The sequence below is a fragment of the Pinus tabuliformis genome, chromosome Q (genome assembly GCF_031772625.1).
Source record: "Pinus tabuliformis cultivar Carrire ecotype Pingquan chromosome Q, CPIR1, whole genome shotgun sequence".
Lineage (NCBI taxonomy): Eukaryota > Viridiplantae > Streptophyta > Pinopsida > Pinales > Pinaceae > Pinus > Pinus tabuliformis.
Genome location: NC_142296.1, coordinates 118,972,651 through 118,991,049, shown reverse-complemented (window position 1 = coordinate 118,991,049; position 18,399 = coordinate 118,972,651). Strand labels below are relative to the sequence as shown.

The 18,399-nt window shown below is 33.5% G+C and overlaps 1 protein-coding gene and 1 pseudogene across 1 annotated transcript; one reads left to right on the top strand and one right to left on the bottom strand.

Moving 5' to 3' along the window:
* Nucleotides 1-4,757: 4,757 nt before the first annotated feature.
* LOC149218531 (mannitol dehydrogenase-like) lies at nucleotides 4,758-8,716 on the bottom strand. The gene is made up of 5 exons (XM_089382408.1): nucleotides 8,485-8,716; nucleotides 6,474-6,587; nucleotides 6,132-6,362; nucleotides 5,258-5,697; nucleotides 4,758-5,063 (listed from the first exon to the last, which is right to left on the bottom strand). Exons 1-5 carry the CDS (start codon nucleotides 8,571-8,573, stop codon nucleotides 4,846-4,848), a joined length of 1,092 nt encoding a protein of 363 aa, XP_089238534.1. The 5' UTR covers nucleotides 8,574-8,716; the 3' UTR covers nucleotides 4,758-4,845.
* A 4,026-nt stretch (nucleotides 8,717-12,742) lies between these two features.
* On the top strand, nucleotides 12,743-13,468 carry LOC149218530 (deoxyuridine 5'-triphosphate nucleotidohydrolase pseudogene; annotated as a pseudogene).
* Nucleotides 13,469-18,399: the final 4,931 nt, after the last annotated feature.

Sequence of the window (18,399 nt, the reverse complement as noted above, 5' to 3'; positions counted from 1 at the left end):
ATCTTTCCATAGACTTTCAGACTTCTCTCCCCAAGCGTGTTTTTCTAATTTCTTGTTGTTTACTACATGTGCTCACCTGCCTCTTCTGTTTATGTCTTCGTATTCACTATTTGTTGTGTCTTCTATTCTCATGTATCTTGTCTTCTATTCTCTTGTGTTGTCTCTCCTCTCTACAACTATTGAATCCTCTCATTTTCCTCCCGAGAAAGCCACTCATAGTCTCAATCCACGAGGAAGGAATGAGAATGGGTGTTGTACCTTACCCTTGCTACCCACTCCAAATCTTCAATTGTTGTAAACATAGGAAGCACAATGGTTAAGTTACTAATTAATGGAAATAAATGAGGTGGGTATGGTTTTCTCACGGCACACCAAAAGAAATTCAAACAATCCACGCAACCCCCTCATATCACTTTATCTGTGTCCCTCCCTTCAGCTAGCAATCAATATGTTATCACATAAATTTACAAATGTTTCAAAAATTCACATAAGTATATTTACATTTACGGGGTGCAACAAAAAGGGTTGTTATAGACCCCACCACCTTAAGGGAACATCATCCTCGGTGTTCTATAAACATGAAATAAAATTAAAAATATTGACCTTTATAGTCACAACGCTTACATTTGTTTATACATTAAACAAAAACAAATAGAGTACCCTCATTTGATTTGTTATTTCCTAGACAACTTAATCTAGTCCAAAATGCTCCCATTGCACCTTAACCTGCATTATTACACAATTCTGAAGTGTGGTCTACCTGCGATCCAAGATGCACATTGGTTCTAGTTGGAATTCTCCCTCCGATTCCACTTTAATCATAAAACAATCCAAAACATGATTAGTGTCATGTAGATACTTCTTAAAAAAAGAAATGTTAAAAGCATCATGTGCCTTCATTATGGGCGGTAAATCCAATTGATAAGCCATTAGCCCTACTCTTTCCAAAATCTGAAATGGTCCACAAAATCTGGGTGCTTATGCCACTCTCAATGAACTCTTCCTTGGTCTGATGCGAAGATATACATGCCCTACCACTTGGAATTATTTGTGTTAGTAGATCAACATAATTTGTTGTTTTGATGAATGGAGAACCTTTTGATATTTTTAGAGTGTTGAGGGGAATTAGACAAGGGTGTCCCCTATTTCCCTTCTTGTTTCTTCTTATGATATTAGGGTTAATAAGGATAATCCAAAAATAAAAGGAAGAAGGGAGGATTCAGGCTGTGACGGTGGGCAATGATATGTCCATTACTCACATCCATTTTGTTGATCATTGTTTTACTATTTGGAATGGTTTATGTTGAGGAGTGGCAAAGCTATAAGGACAAATTGGATTGTTTTTGTGCAACGTCTGGTATGGAAGTGAACATGGAGAAATAATGTTGTCTAAGAAACAATATGGAATAAGATAGCTTAATACCTTTGAAGAATATTTTCCCATTAACTTTTGGCCATCTCAATGAAGGGCTAAAATAGCTTGGTTTCTTCTTAAAACAAAACGATTACCTAGTCAATGATTGGAAATGGTTGATAAGAAAGGTGGAAAGGCGCATAAACTTATGGTGCAATCAGTGGCTTTCAATGGGAGGTTGCTTGATTTTGATTAAATCTATTAATGAAAGCATTCTTGTTTTTGGTCAACCTTAGCTGAAATCGTAAAAGGCATTTTAAACATTATTAAAAAGCTATGATTTTGTTTTCCTATGGAAGGGTAAGGATTAAAAAAGAGGTGTTTTTATGATCTATTATCATAAGATTACCTTACTAAAACTGCTTGGTGGTTAGGATCTGTGCAATTTGTCCACCTTTGCTCAAGCTACCAAGAATTGTTGGCATTGTTTGTTTAGCTAAAGTTTGTGGAGTAGATTAATGAAGACTACATATTTGAAATTATTATCTATTGAGGACTAGTTGAGATTGACCCTGAAGGAGATATTAGGGGTGTCAATCATGTGGAGACATTTGGTAAGGGGTTTCTCTAATGTTGAAAGTGGATGTTGTGGCAGATTGGTAATGATCAAAGGGTTTCAATTGGGTGGGACCCATGGTTAGGTTGCGATGGTAGATACATATTACCAAAAGGTTTAGTTCAAGGATTAAATACAAGGGGGTTCTTCTCGCTTGCTAATGGTGTAAATGAGACGGGTAAATAGAACTGTTTCTCTTCTAAAAATCTTGGTATTTCAATGCTTTAAACAGTGGAATGGAACCATTATCTTTAGATTTCAAAGAAGACAAGGATATTAATCATCAATGATGAGGATAAAATTTGTTGGTCTGAAAATAAATAAGATAGAACTATTATAGTTAGGGAAGTATACAAGCCTCTGATAAAGGGAAATTCAGTGTTTTGTTAAATGGTAGCATCACTATATATGGAAAGGTCAAAGTTCACTGAAATGTAGGTTGTTTTTATGGTTGTTGCTGGAAGGGAGAGTTATCACATGGGAAAATTGTATTAAAAGAGGTTAAGGATGGCCTCAGTCTTCATGTTATTTGTTGTGAAAATGTTGAGTCATTGTGTCATCTTTTTGTAGATTGCCCCTTTTCGAGAATTGTCTAGAATTCATTTTTTTTTTCAACAATTTTGGGTGGCGATTTGGGAAATGTGTAGAAGAGTGTCTTTAGATGTGGGTTCAATGCTATAAGTCCTAACTTTTAGAATGTATTCCTATGTTTTTTATTTGGGGCATATGATTGGGAAGAAACAAGGTGTTGATTGAGGATTATATGGTCAATGTTGTTGATATAGCTCATTAAATTAGAGTCTCTTTCATTGAATGGGTGAGGCCTCTTAAGGAGAAAAGGAAGTGAGTTGTCCCAGAATTGGATATTAATGATGGTTTTTTCTGGGTTTTTTTATGGAGCATGTCATAAGGAAAAATGTGGTGTTAGTGTTGTTATATTTCTTCAACAAAATTGAGTTGTTAAGTGTAAGGTGGGATTGGGTCAAAGGGTGGTCAAGGGACAAATTTTATTACATAATTTTTTGCAAAGTGGTGTGTTTTATGGCTAACAATTTGGAATAAGAATAAAGTTTTTAAGTAGGTTGGAGACTCTAAAGTATTCGTAGATTGGTTCCATGGAAGGCATAACTTAGAATTCTACATCTTAGGCATGGCAGAGGAAAATTTGTCAATTATAGGAATAATTTGATGACCTGCAACTTTTACATTCCTATATAGAAAATAATGTTTTGGCTAAGATGCTGTCCAAAGAATCTTTAGTGTGAGATGTAGGAGAGTGCTCCATTTTGGAGTATTCTCATGGTATTTTAATATCAAATGTTTTATTTTAATGTTTTATGTTAGAGCTTAGTAGTTAGTATGTTGATTTACTCTTACATGATATAGTTATTAATTTTTTATGTTTATTAATTACATGTTTTGAAATATAAATCGTTATGAATTCATTATTATTTAAATCTATTTTAATGTGTATGTGTGTAATTGATCAATAAAATTAAATTACAATATAACAAATTGGATTTATTGGATTTTTTATTTTTCATTATTTTTTATTTAAGTCCATATTATGCTTTAATATTATTTTTTTATTTAATACTTCATTTTATGGACATTATAACATCTGACATATTAAGTTGACAATTAAATATAACAAATTGAATTTATTGGATTTTTTTAATTTTTTTATTATTTTTTATTTGAGTCCCTATTATGCTTTAATATTAATATTATTTTTTTATTTAATGCTTCATTTTATGGACATTATAACATCTCACGTATTAAGTTGACAATTAAATATAACAAATTGAATTTATTGGATTTTTTTATTAATATTTTTTATTTATTTAATACTTCATTTTATGGACATTATAACATCTCACATATTAAGTTGACAATTAAATATTTAGATGTATTTACAATGACAATTAAATATTTAGACGTATTTACAATTACCACATCTCTTCCATATTGAAATAACATTTAAATATTTACACTCATTTAAACACTACAACATTTCCCTCATACTCAATTATAAATTGATATTAACATATTTTACTTGATATGTATATTTTAATAATATTTATCAATTAAATTAAATTCCTATTTTTCAATATCATGTATTAATTCCATACTCAATATATTAATTCCATACTCAATATTAAGTATATATTGAATTTTAAAAATTTACCTTAAAATAAGTATTATATATATATATATATATATATTGAAAATATTCAATTCTGTTAGATCTAAGGTGAATTTTAAAAATTTACCTTAAAATAAATATTATAATTATATATATATATGAATGAAAATACTTAGTATCTATATTTTATTTATATGGAAAATATTCAAATTTTATTTCAAATTTATATTAAGTAATAAAATATATATATATATTAAAAAAATTATAACAAAATATTTTTTATTAATTTTTTTTTATATAAAATTGATATAAAGTTATAAAATTACACCAGACTTTAAATTATAAAATTAAAAATAAAATTGATATAAAGTTATAAAATTACACCAGACTTTAAATTATAAAATTAAAAATAAAATTGATATAAAATTATAAAATTAGACTTTCAAATTAAAAAATTAAACTTCTGAACAAAATTGTAACATTGGAAATTTACAACCTTTTTAAAAAATGTTGAAAAAAATTCATCCATTTTAATTAATAATACACCAAACAAGCATTCCACCTCTAAAGACCTTAGGTTATAATGCTGTGTCTCCATGGCGAACGACCCAGTCAGATATGCTAATCATTTCTATTTCATTTAAAAAGATCACTGTCACAAAGACATTGAACCCATTCATACACACTGGTCTTCGCTATCTTTCTTCAATGAAAAAAAAAAATGACACGTCACTCATCAGATATGCCATCGGACTTGAAACTTTGGGCAACATCAATCACAAAACGATACTTAACATCTCCATTCACCAATCTGTGCATTGCTGTGTTTACATTCTCCATTGAAATCTTCTCTATCATGCAACAGATGTTATGCTCTCCACAAAAGTCTAGCATTTCCTGAGTTTCCTTCACTCCTCCAATCGAACTCCCCGCTACAAATCGACGACCTGCACACACCAAAGTTAAATTAAAATCCCAACTTTCCAAATTTTCCAAAATTAAAATAAAATCCCAAATTTGAGTAAAGGAATCCAAGATCCAGAAATAATATATCTACCTAAACTCCCAATGCCTTTGACACTCTCAGTGTTATAACGTCTTTTATATTTGTCTTCTATAGGAAAGGGCAGAAAAGACTTACCCATTACAACAGCCGGAGCAGCAAATTGAACAGGCTTTTCTGGTAAACCAACTATGACCAACTTCCCATTCACCTTTAACAAACTAAGGAGGGACTCCACAGAATGATTGGCAGAAACTGTGTCAATAATATAGTCAACAGACTTGACTGCAGCCTGCATCTGTTTCTCATCTTTGCTGATAAGGAAACGATCTGCCCCTAAAACTTCTCTGGCTTCCTTTTCCTTGTTAGGCGATGTACTTATGACCGTTACTTGCAACCCAAAAGCTTTGCCAAATTTGACAGCCATGTGTCCCAAACCACCCAAGCCCACCACGCCAAGGCTTTTTCCATGCTCTGTCATTTGGAAGTATTGCATTGGGCTGTACACCGTTATTCCCGCACATAACAATGGTGCAGAGGCATCCAAGGGCAGATTCTCTGGAATCTTCAACACAAAACTGCTTACAAACCACACACCACCCAATTTATGAAAACCCTAGTTAACCAATTTGAAAAAACAATGGCATTGTCTCAGGCTCTGTAACCAAAAAGGCATAAACCGGCCGTGTTAGTCGACCTATGCTGGAATTTGGCACAATTAAATTTGTTCAAGTTTTAGGTCAATTCGGAGTTTCAAAACCCCTTAATCCGTTTGAAAACGTGAACATCGCCATGCTTTCACCCGTAATATATTGACACAATTGAATATTTTTTGAGACTTTGGGTCCATTTGGAAACTCCAAAAGTGCTCCAAAACGCCTTGATCCAGTTGAAAACATGAGCAGAACCATGATTTCAGCCGGAATAGATCAACGGAAAACGAGGCTATTTGTCGAAAGGTTAGCCTATGCCCCAAAAAATGGTTGCAAGAACTGGGATAATGATTAATTACCTCTGGTTACAAACCATCAAGGATGAGTAACCTCCAAAGGTGACAGAACCATCAACATCAATGCTGCCATATGTCCAAATGACCTTCTTCTCACAGTACTGTTCTTGCCCTTTGCTACAAGAATCGCAATGATGGCAGCTCCCAACCATACAGCCCACGCCCACTCGATCTCCAGCAGCAAAATTCTTCACTTCTGAACCAACTTCAACTACTGTACCTACCATTTCATGGCTGCAAAAATAGAATTACGAGTAAATTAAAATTGACCATGAATTTCTAGGCATATATCCCCCTGTCTCGCTATCTAAATGGAAATGCTGTTCGAAGAATATAAAGCATTACCCAGGAACCATTGGGTATAGGGAGCCTTTCCATTCGTTACGAATTTCGTGCAGATCAGAATGACAGATTCCACAATATACGATCTTGAAAGTAACGTCATGCGGCCCAGTTTTCCTGTCAAGGCAATTTAAAATGTAAGTTTAATTGTAAGTTTTAATTAAACATTTGAAAAGCCACAACTCGCATACATCCGATCTTCAACCCAGATTATTACTTATTAAATGCTAAGTGATTTACACTACAAAATTGGAGCTAAAATTTGGGGTATTTTTCCGTCCCACTTAATGAAATTCGAGATGAATCTATGATTATCTATATAAGATTGGGCTCAAAACAGGGAGTATAAGATTGTTTCGATCTTGAGTTCCGTGAGAAGCACAGATGGCTAAATACTACCAGCAACGATTTGAACTTCGCCATAGACGAAGTGTTGGGGATGAAGAAAGGCACCATTCGCATCGGCCTGGACATCGGCGGGGGGACAGCAACCTTCGCGGTGAGAATGCGCGAGAGAAATGTGACGATAGTGACCACTTCTATGAATTTCGACGGGCCCTTCAACAATTTCATAGCCTCCAAGGGCGTGGTGCCCATGTTCGTCACAATTTCTCAGCGCTTGCCCGTCTTTGACAGCACGCTCGATCGCCTTCAATCAATGCACGTCCTCAGCAAATGGATACCGATCACGATGCTGGAATTTGTACTGTTCGACATCTACAGGGTCCTCAACCCTGGTGGAACTGCTCTGGCTACGCCATTTCTTCTGTCTGGAGCCTCAGCTCGAGGAACTGTATGTGCCCTTGCTGGAAAGGATTGGATTTAACAAGCTCAAGTGGTCTATTGGGCATAAGTTGGACAGAGGGATCCAATTGAAGGAAATGTATATTTTGGCCATATTGGAAAAATCGCTTTCTGCCAGGACGAGCAGACGTCTTTGATTTTTCTTTTCATTAGGCCCATATTGCAAGCTTTTCAAAATTGGTACACTTCAGATGTAAGAAATGCTGAATATCAGTTTGCAGGATGAGAAGAGAACAGAGCAGGTAAAGAATTTTGAAAATTGGTGTAAAAGAATGGAAGGGATCTGCCGGGCATATGAATCATGAATCATAGATTCATAATAATCCTCAGTTAGAAATGATTCCAGACGTTGGAAGTGCTGGCTGAAACAAAGATCAGATTTTCTTTTTTGTGTTGCTAATGCTAATGTAATGAAGTAATCTTTAAGCCTAGGCTGTTTGCAGGTTTAAAAAGTAAATAGAATGACTTTGATGATTTATTGTTGTAAAAAAAAATGTCGAAGAACAACCTCACTCTGGTCATTTACGGTAAAGAAGAAAAGAAACGGTATGATGTATTTTAATGATAGAAGGCCAGAAAAGGACTCCAGTAAATTTGGACAGAATATCCTAACAAAGAACCTAATAATAACATATCAAGTACAGAGCAAAGTTTAAAGCAATTTCTTGATAATGGACAGGACAATTTCTTGATAATGTACAGGAACCGCCCTGTTCTGTCGAACAATCCCCGCCGATCCAAACACATTGAAAAGTTAACAGTTCAATACATTTTTAAAATAAAAACAATAACTAGCAAACAACGCCGGGATCTTCAGCGTGAATCAAAAGCGGAAAAAATAAAGCGAAAAGATAGGTAGAGGGACGTACAGTCTTAACTAAAGAAACCAATCATTGGATGCAGATACTCGAGAAATAATAAGATGTAGTGTATACAAAATGGAAAACATACAAACCATTGACTATTGACTGTCGAACACCGTAAAACCTTAAATAATTCCTTCCTTCAGCGAACGACTAGGATAGATAAGAAACAGGGAACGAACAGAAGAATTTAGGCATGAACTTCGAAAAATCCGCACTCTAAAGTCCCTGGAAAACCCTTGTCACATCTTTAGGCTGCCATTATTTCGAAAGTGAGAAAAAGGGGCCAAAATTTGCAGCAAATGGGTATGAATAGAAGTAGTTATGAAAGTGAAGAGAGGAAGAACCTGCGAGTGAAATTGAAAGGCGAGAGAATGCCAGTCTCGTTCCTGGCAGCCCATCCTTGAACATTAAACCGACCTACTTCCTTCACCATCTTCTCTTCTTCACAAGATTTTGGAAATAAATTTGATTCACTTAGAAGAAGCAGCTGTGCGCAGATGTATGTAGAAAGATCAAATTTGCGGAGGCGAGAGTTGGGATGGGTATTTAAAAGGGCAAATATGGTCCGTAGATTTGGTGTAGAAAAACTTCAGGCCTTGTTTAAAAATGGGTGGAAACACTAACGTCAACACTTAATGTGTGGAATAAAAGGCACAGGCAAGAAGAGGTGGTCCGTTTCTTTTGGGAGACAACCACTTCACCTCCCGAAGAGACCGCAAGGCCACCGGCCACCCTCCACTTTTCACGGTGTGCGATTAATTAGGATCCCGTTCAAACAACCATAAACACAGATAACATTTTTAAGCCGGCAGGCCTTCTTTTACATCCGTGCAGCGCTCAATTTAGTATACACTTTTCCATGTAATTTGACACATGTCTCTTGAAGACGGTTACGGTTTCTCGTAATTTGACAATTGTCTCTTAATATCGGTGGAATGAGACAAATAGATGGTGCTCTGACCAGTGATCAAATTTGAAGGGTTGGTCTTAATTTTATTTGGAATGACATATATTTATCTAACTCTTCAAAGATGAAAAGTTATAAAAAAAATTGTACTTCTATTAACAAGTGTATATTAAATAAACTCTTTATAAAAAAAATTGCCAAAATGAAATGGTGTTCTAAATCTTTAAAATTTAAAAAGTGGCTACATTAAAACACTATAAAATCTCATAGAATTTAATAAATAGTCCAACATTTTTCTCAAATTTTATTAGAAAAAGGTAAACATATGTTTCTTCTATTCATCAAATAATCTTCAAAAGTATTTGAATTTACATCATTGAAAATATAAATCTATTTGCACAATGGAAAATTTTTCTTTAGTTTTCATTTGTTTCTAATTTATACTATCTGTTTTGTTCAGCATAAAACAATTTAAAGCAAACCAAAAAAGCAAATATATACTTTCAACAACCAAGGGAATTGAATTTTTATCTTAACATTGCTCAATCAAAGAACATTATCAACAGCCTTTCATCTCCATTAAAAACTTCCAACCCTATAGATTCAAAAATTTATGTAATTAAAAGGAAAGTTTTCCATATCTAATAGTGAAATATTGTAATATGTAATATACATCTGCAATGTTGTTGTTGTATGGCTTGGTTGGTCATTTTTTGTTTGTTTGTTTAAGAATGGTTTTCAAATTTGGTCCTTACAATGAATTCAAGTTTGGTTGATATTTTTTTCTAATAATGCCGTTTCTTTTCGTTGATGTCTTTTTTTAATAATATAGTTTCTTTTCATTAACAATGTTGTTTAATTTTTCTATGATTTCAACATCTGCTTAAAAGCCCTTTATAGCAGCAGCTACATGGACACCCACACGCACAACTTATTTCCTAGATGCTGAATGGAGAGAATGAAGCCAGAGACACAATAGAAGTTGTATGGATAGCTATTGGCATTCTATATCTTTTGGGAAGACCAACCGGAAAAATAAAATTAAGTTGTAGCCCTGTAGCAGACCAATCTTCGGTTGTGTGGTTATTAGAAGAGCCCTGGAGTTTCATTTTAACACTTCTCCCTCATTCAAAACTCTACATAAATTTATGAGAAACACACTTATTATTTCTCAAATTTTTTTTTATAGCATTAATCTCCATGTTTTCAAAAACTAGAGAGTTAATAAAGAAAAAAGCTTTTTATGATAAGAAAAGAAATACGAGATTTTAAATAAAGTTTGATTTTACAAATGCTAGGCTTAATAGGAAACTTGATTACAGTAAGTTCGAATGGCAACAATGTTAGGCTTTTGTAAGCATTATGGTTGTTAGTCATTGAATCATCATCATCTAAAAATAGAAAAGAGATGGTAGTAGTTACTTACAAGAATATAAACTAGCAATTGCACCACATGTTGCAATGGAAACGTTGTAAGGCTGTAGTATGTTATAAGAAATTTTAGAAACTAGATAAATATTGAAAAGAAATTATTTAATTGGATCATTCATATGAAGTTTTTTTTACTTCTTACGAAAAGAATATTTTTACAAAGTTATGAGAGATATAGCAAAGATTTTTATTAGTATTAAAAATGATGAGGGAAGCCATTATGGAGTAATTTACTATGTTTTTGACTCGTGATTACATCATTTGCTTGTATACTAAGTAATAATAAATTTAAAAGGAAATCATAAATGTGGGCACATGACTGTTTTGGCCCATGGTCTTAGAGCGTGTTGATTATATGTGATGAAGTTGTTAAAATCTTGAGGATTTTCTATTGTAATATTCCTGAATTGAGTGGAGGGCTCACTTTCGCTGGTTTGGCTTCTTTTAAGCCATTAGAAATAGTAGATATATTATTCAATTTTCTCGTAAAGGATTCTAGGGTAAAATATGGTGTTCATGTATTTTTAATTGTTTGTGTTATCATGTATTATAAAACACATTTATTTCTATCTCATTACTCGACACTTGTTAATATTTGTTAAACATCGATAAGGATCAAATCTCATAAAAAAATTGCATCTCAAATTTGATCTCTCTAAAAGCTTGGTAAGAAAATGAAAGAATTAATTTATTAATATAAAACTTTAAAATATTGTAGAAACAATTTATCAAAAACACAAATTAATACAAAGATATTATTATCATAATATTAAAAGTCATATTTCATTGTATAAAAAAAAATTAAAATATTTTTCTTTTAATTATTGACAAAATCCTATAAGTACACAAATTCATCTAACCATTTGAAAGTCCTAGCATCACATTAACAATAAAGCATCAGTCGAAGGTCTGGCTAAGGGAGATAAGGGGCTCAGCATTCAGGTTGACACATCTCAAATTCCAGATCCATTTTCTAAGGGAGATAAGGGGCTCATCCTTCAGGTTGACACATCTCAAACTCCAGATCCATTTTCTTCTATGTTCGTTTTCTCTTGTAACAAGAAAATGAGAAAATTAATTTATTGTGTTAACTGGACATTTGTTAAACATAGATAAAGATCAAATCTCTTTTCACTAAAAAAAAAAAAAATTGCATCTCGAAAGAAAGATTTGATCCCCTAAAAACTTGGTAAGAAAACGAAAAAATTGATTTATTAATAAAATAATTTACCAAAGACACAAATTAATACAAAGATATTATTATCCTAATATTAAAAGCCATATTTATACTGGATGAATATAGTGAATATGCATCAGAAGACGTGCTATTTACCATGAAGAACAATAGAAATATATTTTTCTCCATCATCCAAGGTTGGCTCTGTGTCACTCTTTATTTCTTGAATTTCACTTCTTCCTTAACTCGCCAACTTCCTATAAAATACTACTACAAGGAAAACTATGAAATATCACCATATCTTAAGAAATCATGACCAGAATTCACTATGAAGATATCCACTATGCTAAAAGGAAAACTATGGAAAATCTAGTTGGCTGAGAGTTCTTATTCTTAATGTACATTGAAACGAATACTGCAGACATCAATTGAGGAAGCCACACCTAAAACCCTATTCGGGGGGTTAAAGTGGCTATAAAATGCAATAAAAATAGCCATAAATAGCCATTGACGCTGTTTACACTGAAGCTCTTTACACACTTCTGTATCTAGATAAAGATTGCCTAATTCAAGGTGAAGGTAAACAACTGAATAGCTATCTATATCAATTTGGATAGGGATACCTAAGAAATTATTATTTAAACTAAAAATAAATAAATATCAAGATATATTCAAAACATGTATTATATTCACTAAAATAAATTGATTAGGTTAAAAAAATATGTTAAATCCCATTGATAATGAATTGGTTATAAAAACATAAACTATCAAAATGGTATGCCAGAATCTCCAATGGGAGGTCATCGCACTCACAGAAATCACTCAGTAAAGTAATTCTTTACATATGGTACAACAATTGACCTGTTTTTATTTGACCATGATCCAATACTTTTTCTAAACTAACTAATATCGGCCATGATGGGCTTCAACAACTGTGATGGGTCTCAATTGCTTTCCTCCATGACCATCCCACAAGCTATCAAAGTCCAGAGGAGTTGATTTATGCATGATGAATTTGCTTATATGAAAAGAAAACACATTCAAATATATACTCATTGTTGATTTATACAGGATGAATATAGTGAATATGCATCAGAAGACATGTGCAATTGGTATTACCAACTGCATTCAAAGATATACTCATTGTTGATTTATAGACACTGAATATAGTGAATATGCATCAGAAGACGTGTTATTTACCATGAAGAGCAATGAAAATATATTTTTGGGTCCCTGGAACAGTAGAATGTTCACTTTACATGTAATCTTAAGTTAAAGATGACATAGAAAGAGCAGTAAAAGAATTATTGGACAGGCTACCCAGGGGGCATGGAGCTGAATGGGAATGCTACATATTTTAATAAAAAGGGCGTGAAAGTTGCCTCTGATCCAATGTTGCATGTAAAGAATCTTTCACCTAATTTTATTCTACCGTCTAGAAGTTCTTCTTTGGTCGCTAGGTATGATCTATCTAGTGCGAATTCTTGTGTGGTGCCCGCACGAGGGAAGGCCCTGGTACCAATAGATTTGTCCTTTGCCATACCTGAAGGCACATATGCTCGTATAACTCCTAGGTTCGGGCTTTGCTTGGAAGCACTCGATAGACGTTGGTGCTGGTGTCATAGATGCAGATTACCGTGGTCTAGTGAGTGTTGTTCTCTTCAATCACTTTGATCAGGGTTTTGAGATTAAGGCTGGAGATCATATTGCTCAGTTAATTATTGAGAAAATTCTCACCCCGCAGGTTCTGGAAGTGGAGGATTTGGATTCCACTTTCAGGGGCGTTTGTGGGTTTGGGCCTACGGGGCTTTAAATGTAATTTTTTGATGACGCTCGTTTATGGTTTTAAACTCTTCATGCCTGCTTAGAAGGTCATGTATAGGTGAAAATTGCTTCCATATTATCTCATTTTTGTAAAATGGATGGCAATTGGAAAACCTGTGAGAAACTCTTTATTATTTCTTCATCAATAAATCTGGAAAATGATTTATGTAAGAGGAATTAGTGTTTTTGGAAGAGGCACAGGGCATAACACTTTTGAAGTTTTTACCTCATCCGGCTTTCATAACTCTTTTCAAGAAACAGATAGACTTCTTCTTTAAGATAAACAGAAACTTAACATTTTCCAATAGTTAGTCACAGTTGGATGCATTGCCTCGACATTTTTATAATTCTGCTGAGGGAATGGTTTAGTTTATGAAAGTGATGGATGCCATTAAAGGTATCTTGAACACGATTATTTTGATGGGTGAATTTGAGGATTTCGAGGATGAGCCTAAAATGCATTGCACTCCTTGCCTAAGCTGGAAATTCAAGAGTTATTTTTGCGATCTGGTTAAAGAGAGAGAAGCATCAGGAAATCATTTCGTGTATGAGGAATTAGTGTTATTGGAAGAGGCACAAGGCATAATACTTCAAACTTTTTACCTCATCCTGCTTTCATGACTCTGTGAAGAAACAGATAGACTATGTCTTTGAGATAAGCAGAAACTTAAACGTCGATGTTTGCGAGTATCTGGACAAAGTCATATGTCATGTGATAGATATTCAAACAGAAAGATACCCCAAGCTTCAGTCCGCTTCAAGGAAACCTTTTCAAGCTCTCATAGAGAGAAAAAAACATGAATGCATTCAGTACATTGAAGAGATGTGATTAAGGAACCTAAAGCCTGACAATTTTCTCCATCATCCAAGGTTGGCTCTGTTTCACTCTTTATTTCAGGAATTTCACTCCTTCCTTAACTGGCCAACTTCCTATAAAATACTACTACAAGGCATTTAACTATGAAATATCACCATATCTTAAGAAATCATGACCAGAATTCACTATGAATATATCCACTATGCTACCAAGGAAAACTATGGGAAAATCCAATTGGCTTAGAGTTCTTCTTATTCTTAATCTACATTGAATAATTTTCTTTTAATAATTGACAAATTCCTATAAGTACACAAGTTCATTTAACTATTTCAAAGTCCTAGCATCACATTAACAATAAAGCATCAGTCCAAGGTCTGACTAAGGGAGGTAAGGGGCTCAGCCTTTAGGTTGACACATCCAAATCCATTTTCTTCTCCGTTCGTTTTCTCTTGAGGCTTCAAAATAACAAGAAAATGAGAAAATTAATTTATTATGTTAACTTGATATTTGTTAACATTTTTTAAACATCGATAAGGATCAAATCTCTTTTCACTATAAAAAAAAATTGCATCTCGAAAGAAAGATTTGATCCCTCTAAAAACTTGATAAGAAAATGAAAAAATTAATTTATTAATATAAAACTTTAAAATATTGTAGAAATAATTTATCAAAAACACAAATTAATACAAAGATATTATTATCCTAATATGAAACATCATATTTCATTGTATATAAAAAAAAAAAAATTTTAATAATTGACAAATTCTTATAAGTACACAAGTTCATCTAACCATTTGAAAGTCCTAGCATCACATTAACAATAAAGCATCAGTCCAAGGTCTGACTAAGGGAGGTCAGGGACTCAGCCTTCAAGCTGACATATCTCAGACTCCAGATCCATTTTCTTCTCTGTTCGCTTTCTCTTGAGCCTCTCTTTCCTTTCATCATCCTCCTTATCAATAAATCTGGCAAATTTGGAGAGTTTAGAGGTAGTCCAAGCTCACACTTTTCCTGCGCATTGATCTTCATTGGTTTTGTTTTGCAGGTGGGAAACGACTCTTACTGATGGTCAGTGGAGCCCATCTCCCCATCCACTTGTTTAACACCTGTTTGATAAGATGGGAAAACAAAATTTTGATCACAAATTTATTATTAAATAATAAAAACCAAAAACAATAATTAACTATCATTCCTAGTCAAATAACTATTATATATAATAGCAATAAATTACAAAAACAATATCTACATTATATTTTCTAGGGTACCCAGTACGCTAAAGTAAACTAATTAAACAACCGGATGTTTTGAAATATCATCCCATCTCTTATTAAAGCATTTCAAGTTTCAAAATAGACCTGTAAATAAATATGACTATCATTTTATTTTTTACTGAAAACGAATTTAAATTGCTATCGAGGTATTGGAAGTGTTATCAAATTGAAATCCTTGCTATCGAGGTATTGAAAGTGTCATCAAATGAAAATCCTTGCCTATAAAATACTATTACTATGAAGTATCACCATCTTAAGAAATCATGACCAAAATTCTTGTCTACAGGAAAATCCAATTGGCTGAGAGTTCCTCTTAATGAAGACTGAAACGAATCCCGTCGACATCAATGGAGGAATCCACGCCTAAAACCCTATTCCTGAATATTATTTCTTGAATTTTACTCCTTAATTGACTGGCCAACTCCCAAGAATGTGACTCACTTGAGAGAACTTAATAGAATATGCAATTTATATAGGAAGTTTGTCAAGGGTTTTGGTAGCATCATGGCACACCTCACTGATCTTACCAATAAGCATATCAATTAATGGATGGCAGCTGCAAAGGGACTTACTTTCTTATCTATGCAAATTGTAACACTCAAGCAAGCATCTTTGAAATACTTGTAACAAAAGGTGAAAATGAATGACTTCATTACTAAAGTTAATTTAAAATTGATTATCTCAATATATTTCCATTTATCCCAACATTATTGTAGCAAAAGGCACCATATACTTAGAAAAACCATTACTTTTGATTTCTATCAAATTGGGATTAGAAAAACCATTACCTTTGCTTTCTATCAAATTGTGATTAAGGAACCTGAAGCCTGACAATTTTCTCCATCATCCAAGGTTGACTCTGTTTCACTCTTTGTTTCTTGAATTTCACTCCTTCCTTAACTGGCCAACTACCTATAAAATACTACTACAAGGCAAACTATGAAATATCACCATATCTCAAAAAATCATGACCAGAATTCACCATGAAGACATCAATTAAGGAAACCATATTCGGGGGTTAAAGTGGCTATAAAATGCAATAAAAATAGCCATAAATAGCCATTGAAGTTGTTTACACACTCTCGTATCTGGATAAATATTGCTTAATTCAAGGTGAAGGTAAACAAATGAATCTACACGAACAACAACTGGGTATCTATATTGATTTGGATAGGGATATTTAAGAAATCATTATTTAAACGAAAAATAAATAAATATCAAGATATATTTAAAACATATATTATATTCATTAAAATAAATTGATTATGTTAAAAAAATATGTTAAAACCCATTGCTAATGAATTGGTTGTAAAAACATAAACTATCAAAACGGTATGTCAGACTCTCTGATGGGAGGTCATCGCTCTCACAAAAGTCACTCAGTGAAGTAACTCTTTACATATGGTACAACAATTGACCTGTTTTTATTTGACCAGGATCTAATACTTTTTCTAAACTAACTGATAGTGGCCATGATGAGTTTCAACAACTATGATGGGTCTCAATTGCTTTCCTCCATGACCATCCCACAAGCTATCAAAGTCTAGAGGAGTTGATTTATGCATGATGAATTTTCTTATATGAAAAGCAAACACATTAAAATATATACACATTGTTGATTTATACAGGATGAATATAGTGAATATGCATCATAAGACACGTGCAATTGGTATTACCAACCACATTCAAAGATATATTCATTGTTGATTTATATAGGATGAATATAGTGAATATGCTTCAGAAGATATGTGGTATTTACAATGAAGAACAATAGAAATATATTTTTGGGTCCCTGGAATAGTAGAATGTTCAGAGAAAGAGCAGTAAAAGAATTATTGGACAGGCTACCCAGGGGGCATGGAGCTAAATGGGAACACTACATATTTGAATAAAAATGGCATGAAAGTTGGCATTGCATGCAAAGAAGCTTTCGCCTAATGTTATTTTGTCATTTAGAGGTTGTGCTTCGGCCGCTGGGTATGATCTATCTAGTGCGACTTCGTGTGTGGTGTCTGCCCGACGAAAGGCCCTAGTGCCAACAGATTTGTCCATTGCCATACCTAAAGGCACATATTTCATATAGATCCTAGGTCTGGCCTTTGCTTCGAAGCACTCGATAGACCTGACAGTTGTTAAAGCGAGGGTTAACCACCTAAAGGCAACCCTGCATCTTCAACAGGTAACCCTACCTCCTCAAAGTGAAGTTGAAAGTTGAAAACCCTGTTTTTCCTTGTCACCAAGACCGAAGTCGAGAAAACTTGAAGAGAATGTTGTAAAAAACTTCAGAATGCTATAAAAAACTTCAAAATGCAGTAAAAACGTTGGAAAAAAAAATGAGACTATCAAACTTTTTCTTTGTCACCAAGGTCCGAAAACCCTGAAGAGAATGATGTAAAAAAATGTTGGAGAAAAAGAGAACAAGACTGTAAAACCCAAATGCTAGAGAAAACAAAAAAAGAGAACACAAAAATGAATATCTACCCGTACATTTACCTGTATAGTGCGTTAATGGATGTACTGGGAACCAAAAAAAATTTACATGTACAATGCGCCATGGGTGTGCCGAAGAAAAAAATGAATACTTACCTATACAGTGCGTTAATGGGTGTGCTGGGAACAACAAAAAAAAAATTACTTGTACAATGCACCATGGGTATGTTGGAAAAAAAAATGAATATTTACCTATACAATGCACGATGAGTGTGCTAGGAAAAGGTAGAAACCGCGACCGTATACAATTTTTCCCATCTGTGCTTGACATAACTATTTTGTGCCTTCTGTGCCTTCACTATTAGCTTTTTTTTCCTTTTTCCAACTAATTATTAATCCGAC

Excerpts from the sequence above, each read along its gene's own strand:
- LOC149218531 (XM_089382408.1), bottom strand. The coding sequence starts at position 8,573 with ATGGTGAAGGAAGTAGGTCGGTTTAATGTTCAAGGATGGGCTGCCAGG. Across the intron at positions 6,588-8,484 it reads CCTTTCAATTTCACTCGCAG|GAAAACTGGGCCGCATGACG; the intron begins GTTCTTCCTCTC and ends TTGCCTTGACAG. Across the intron at positions 5,064-5,257 it reads TGCTCCGGCTGTTGTAATGG|GTCGTCGATTTGTAGCGGGG; the intron begins GTAAGTCTTTTC and ends TGGTGTGTGCAG.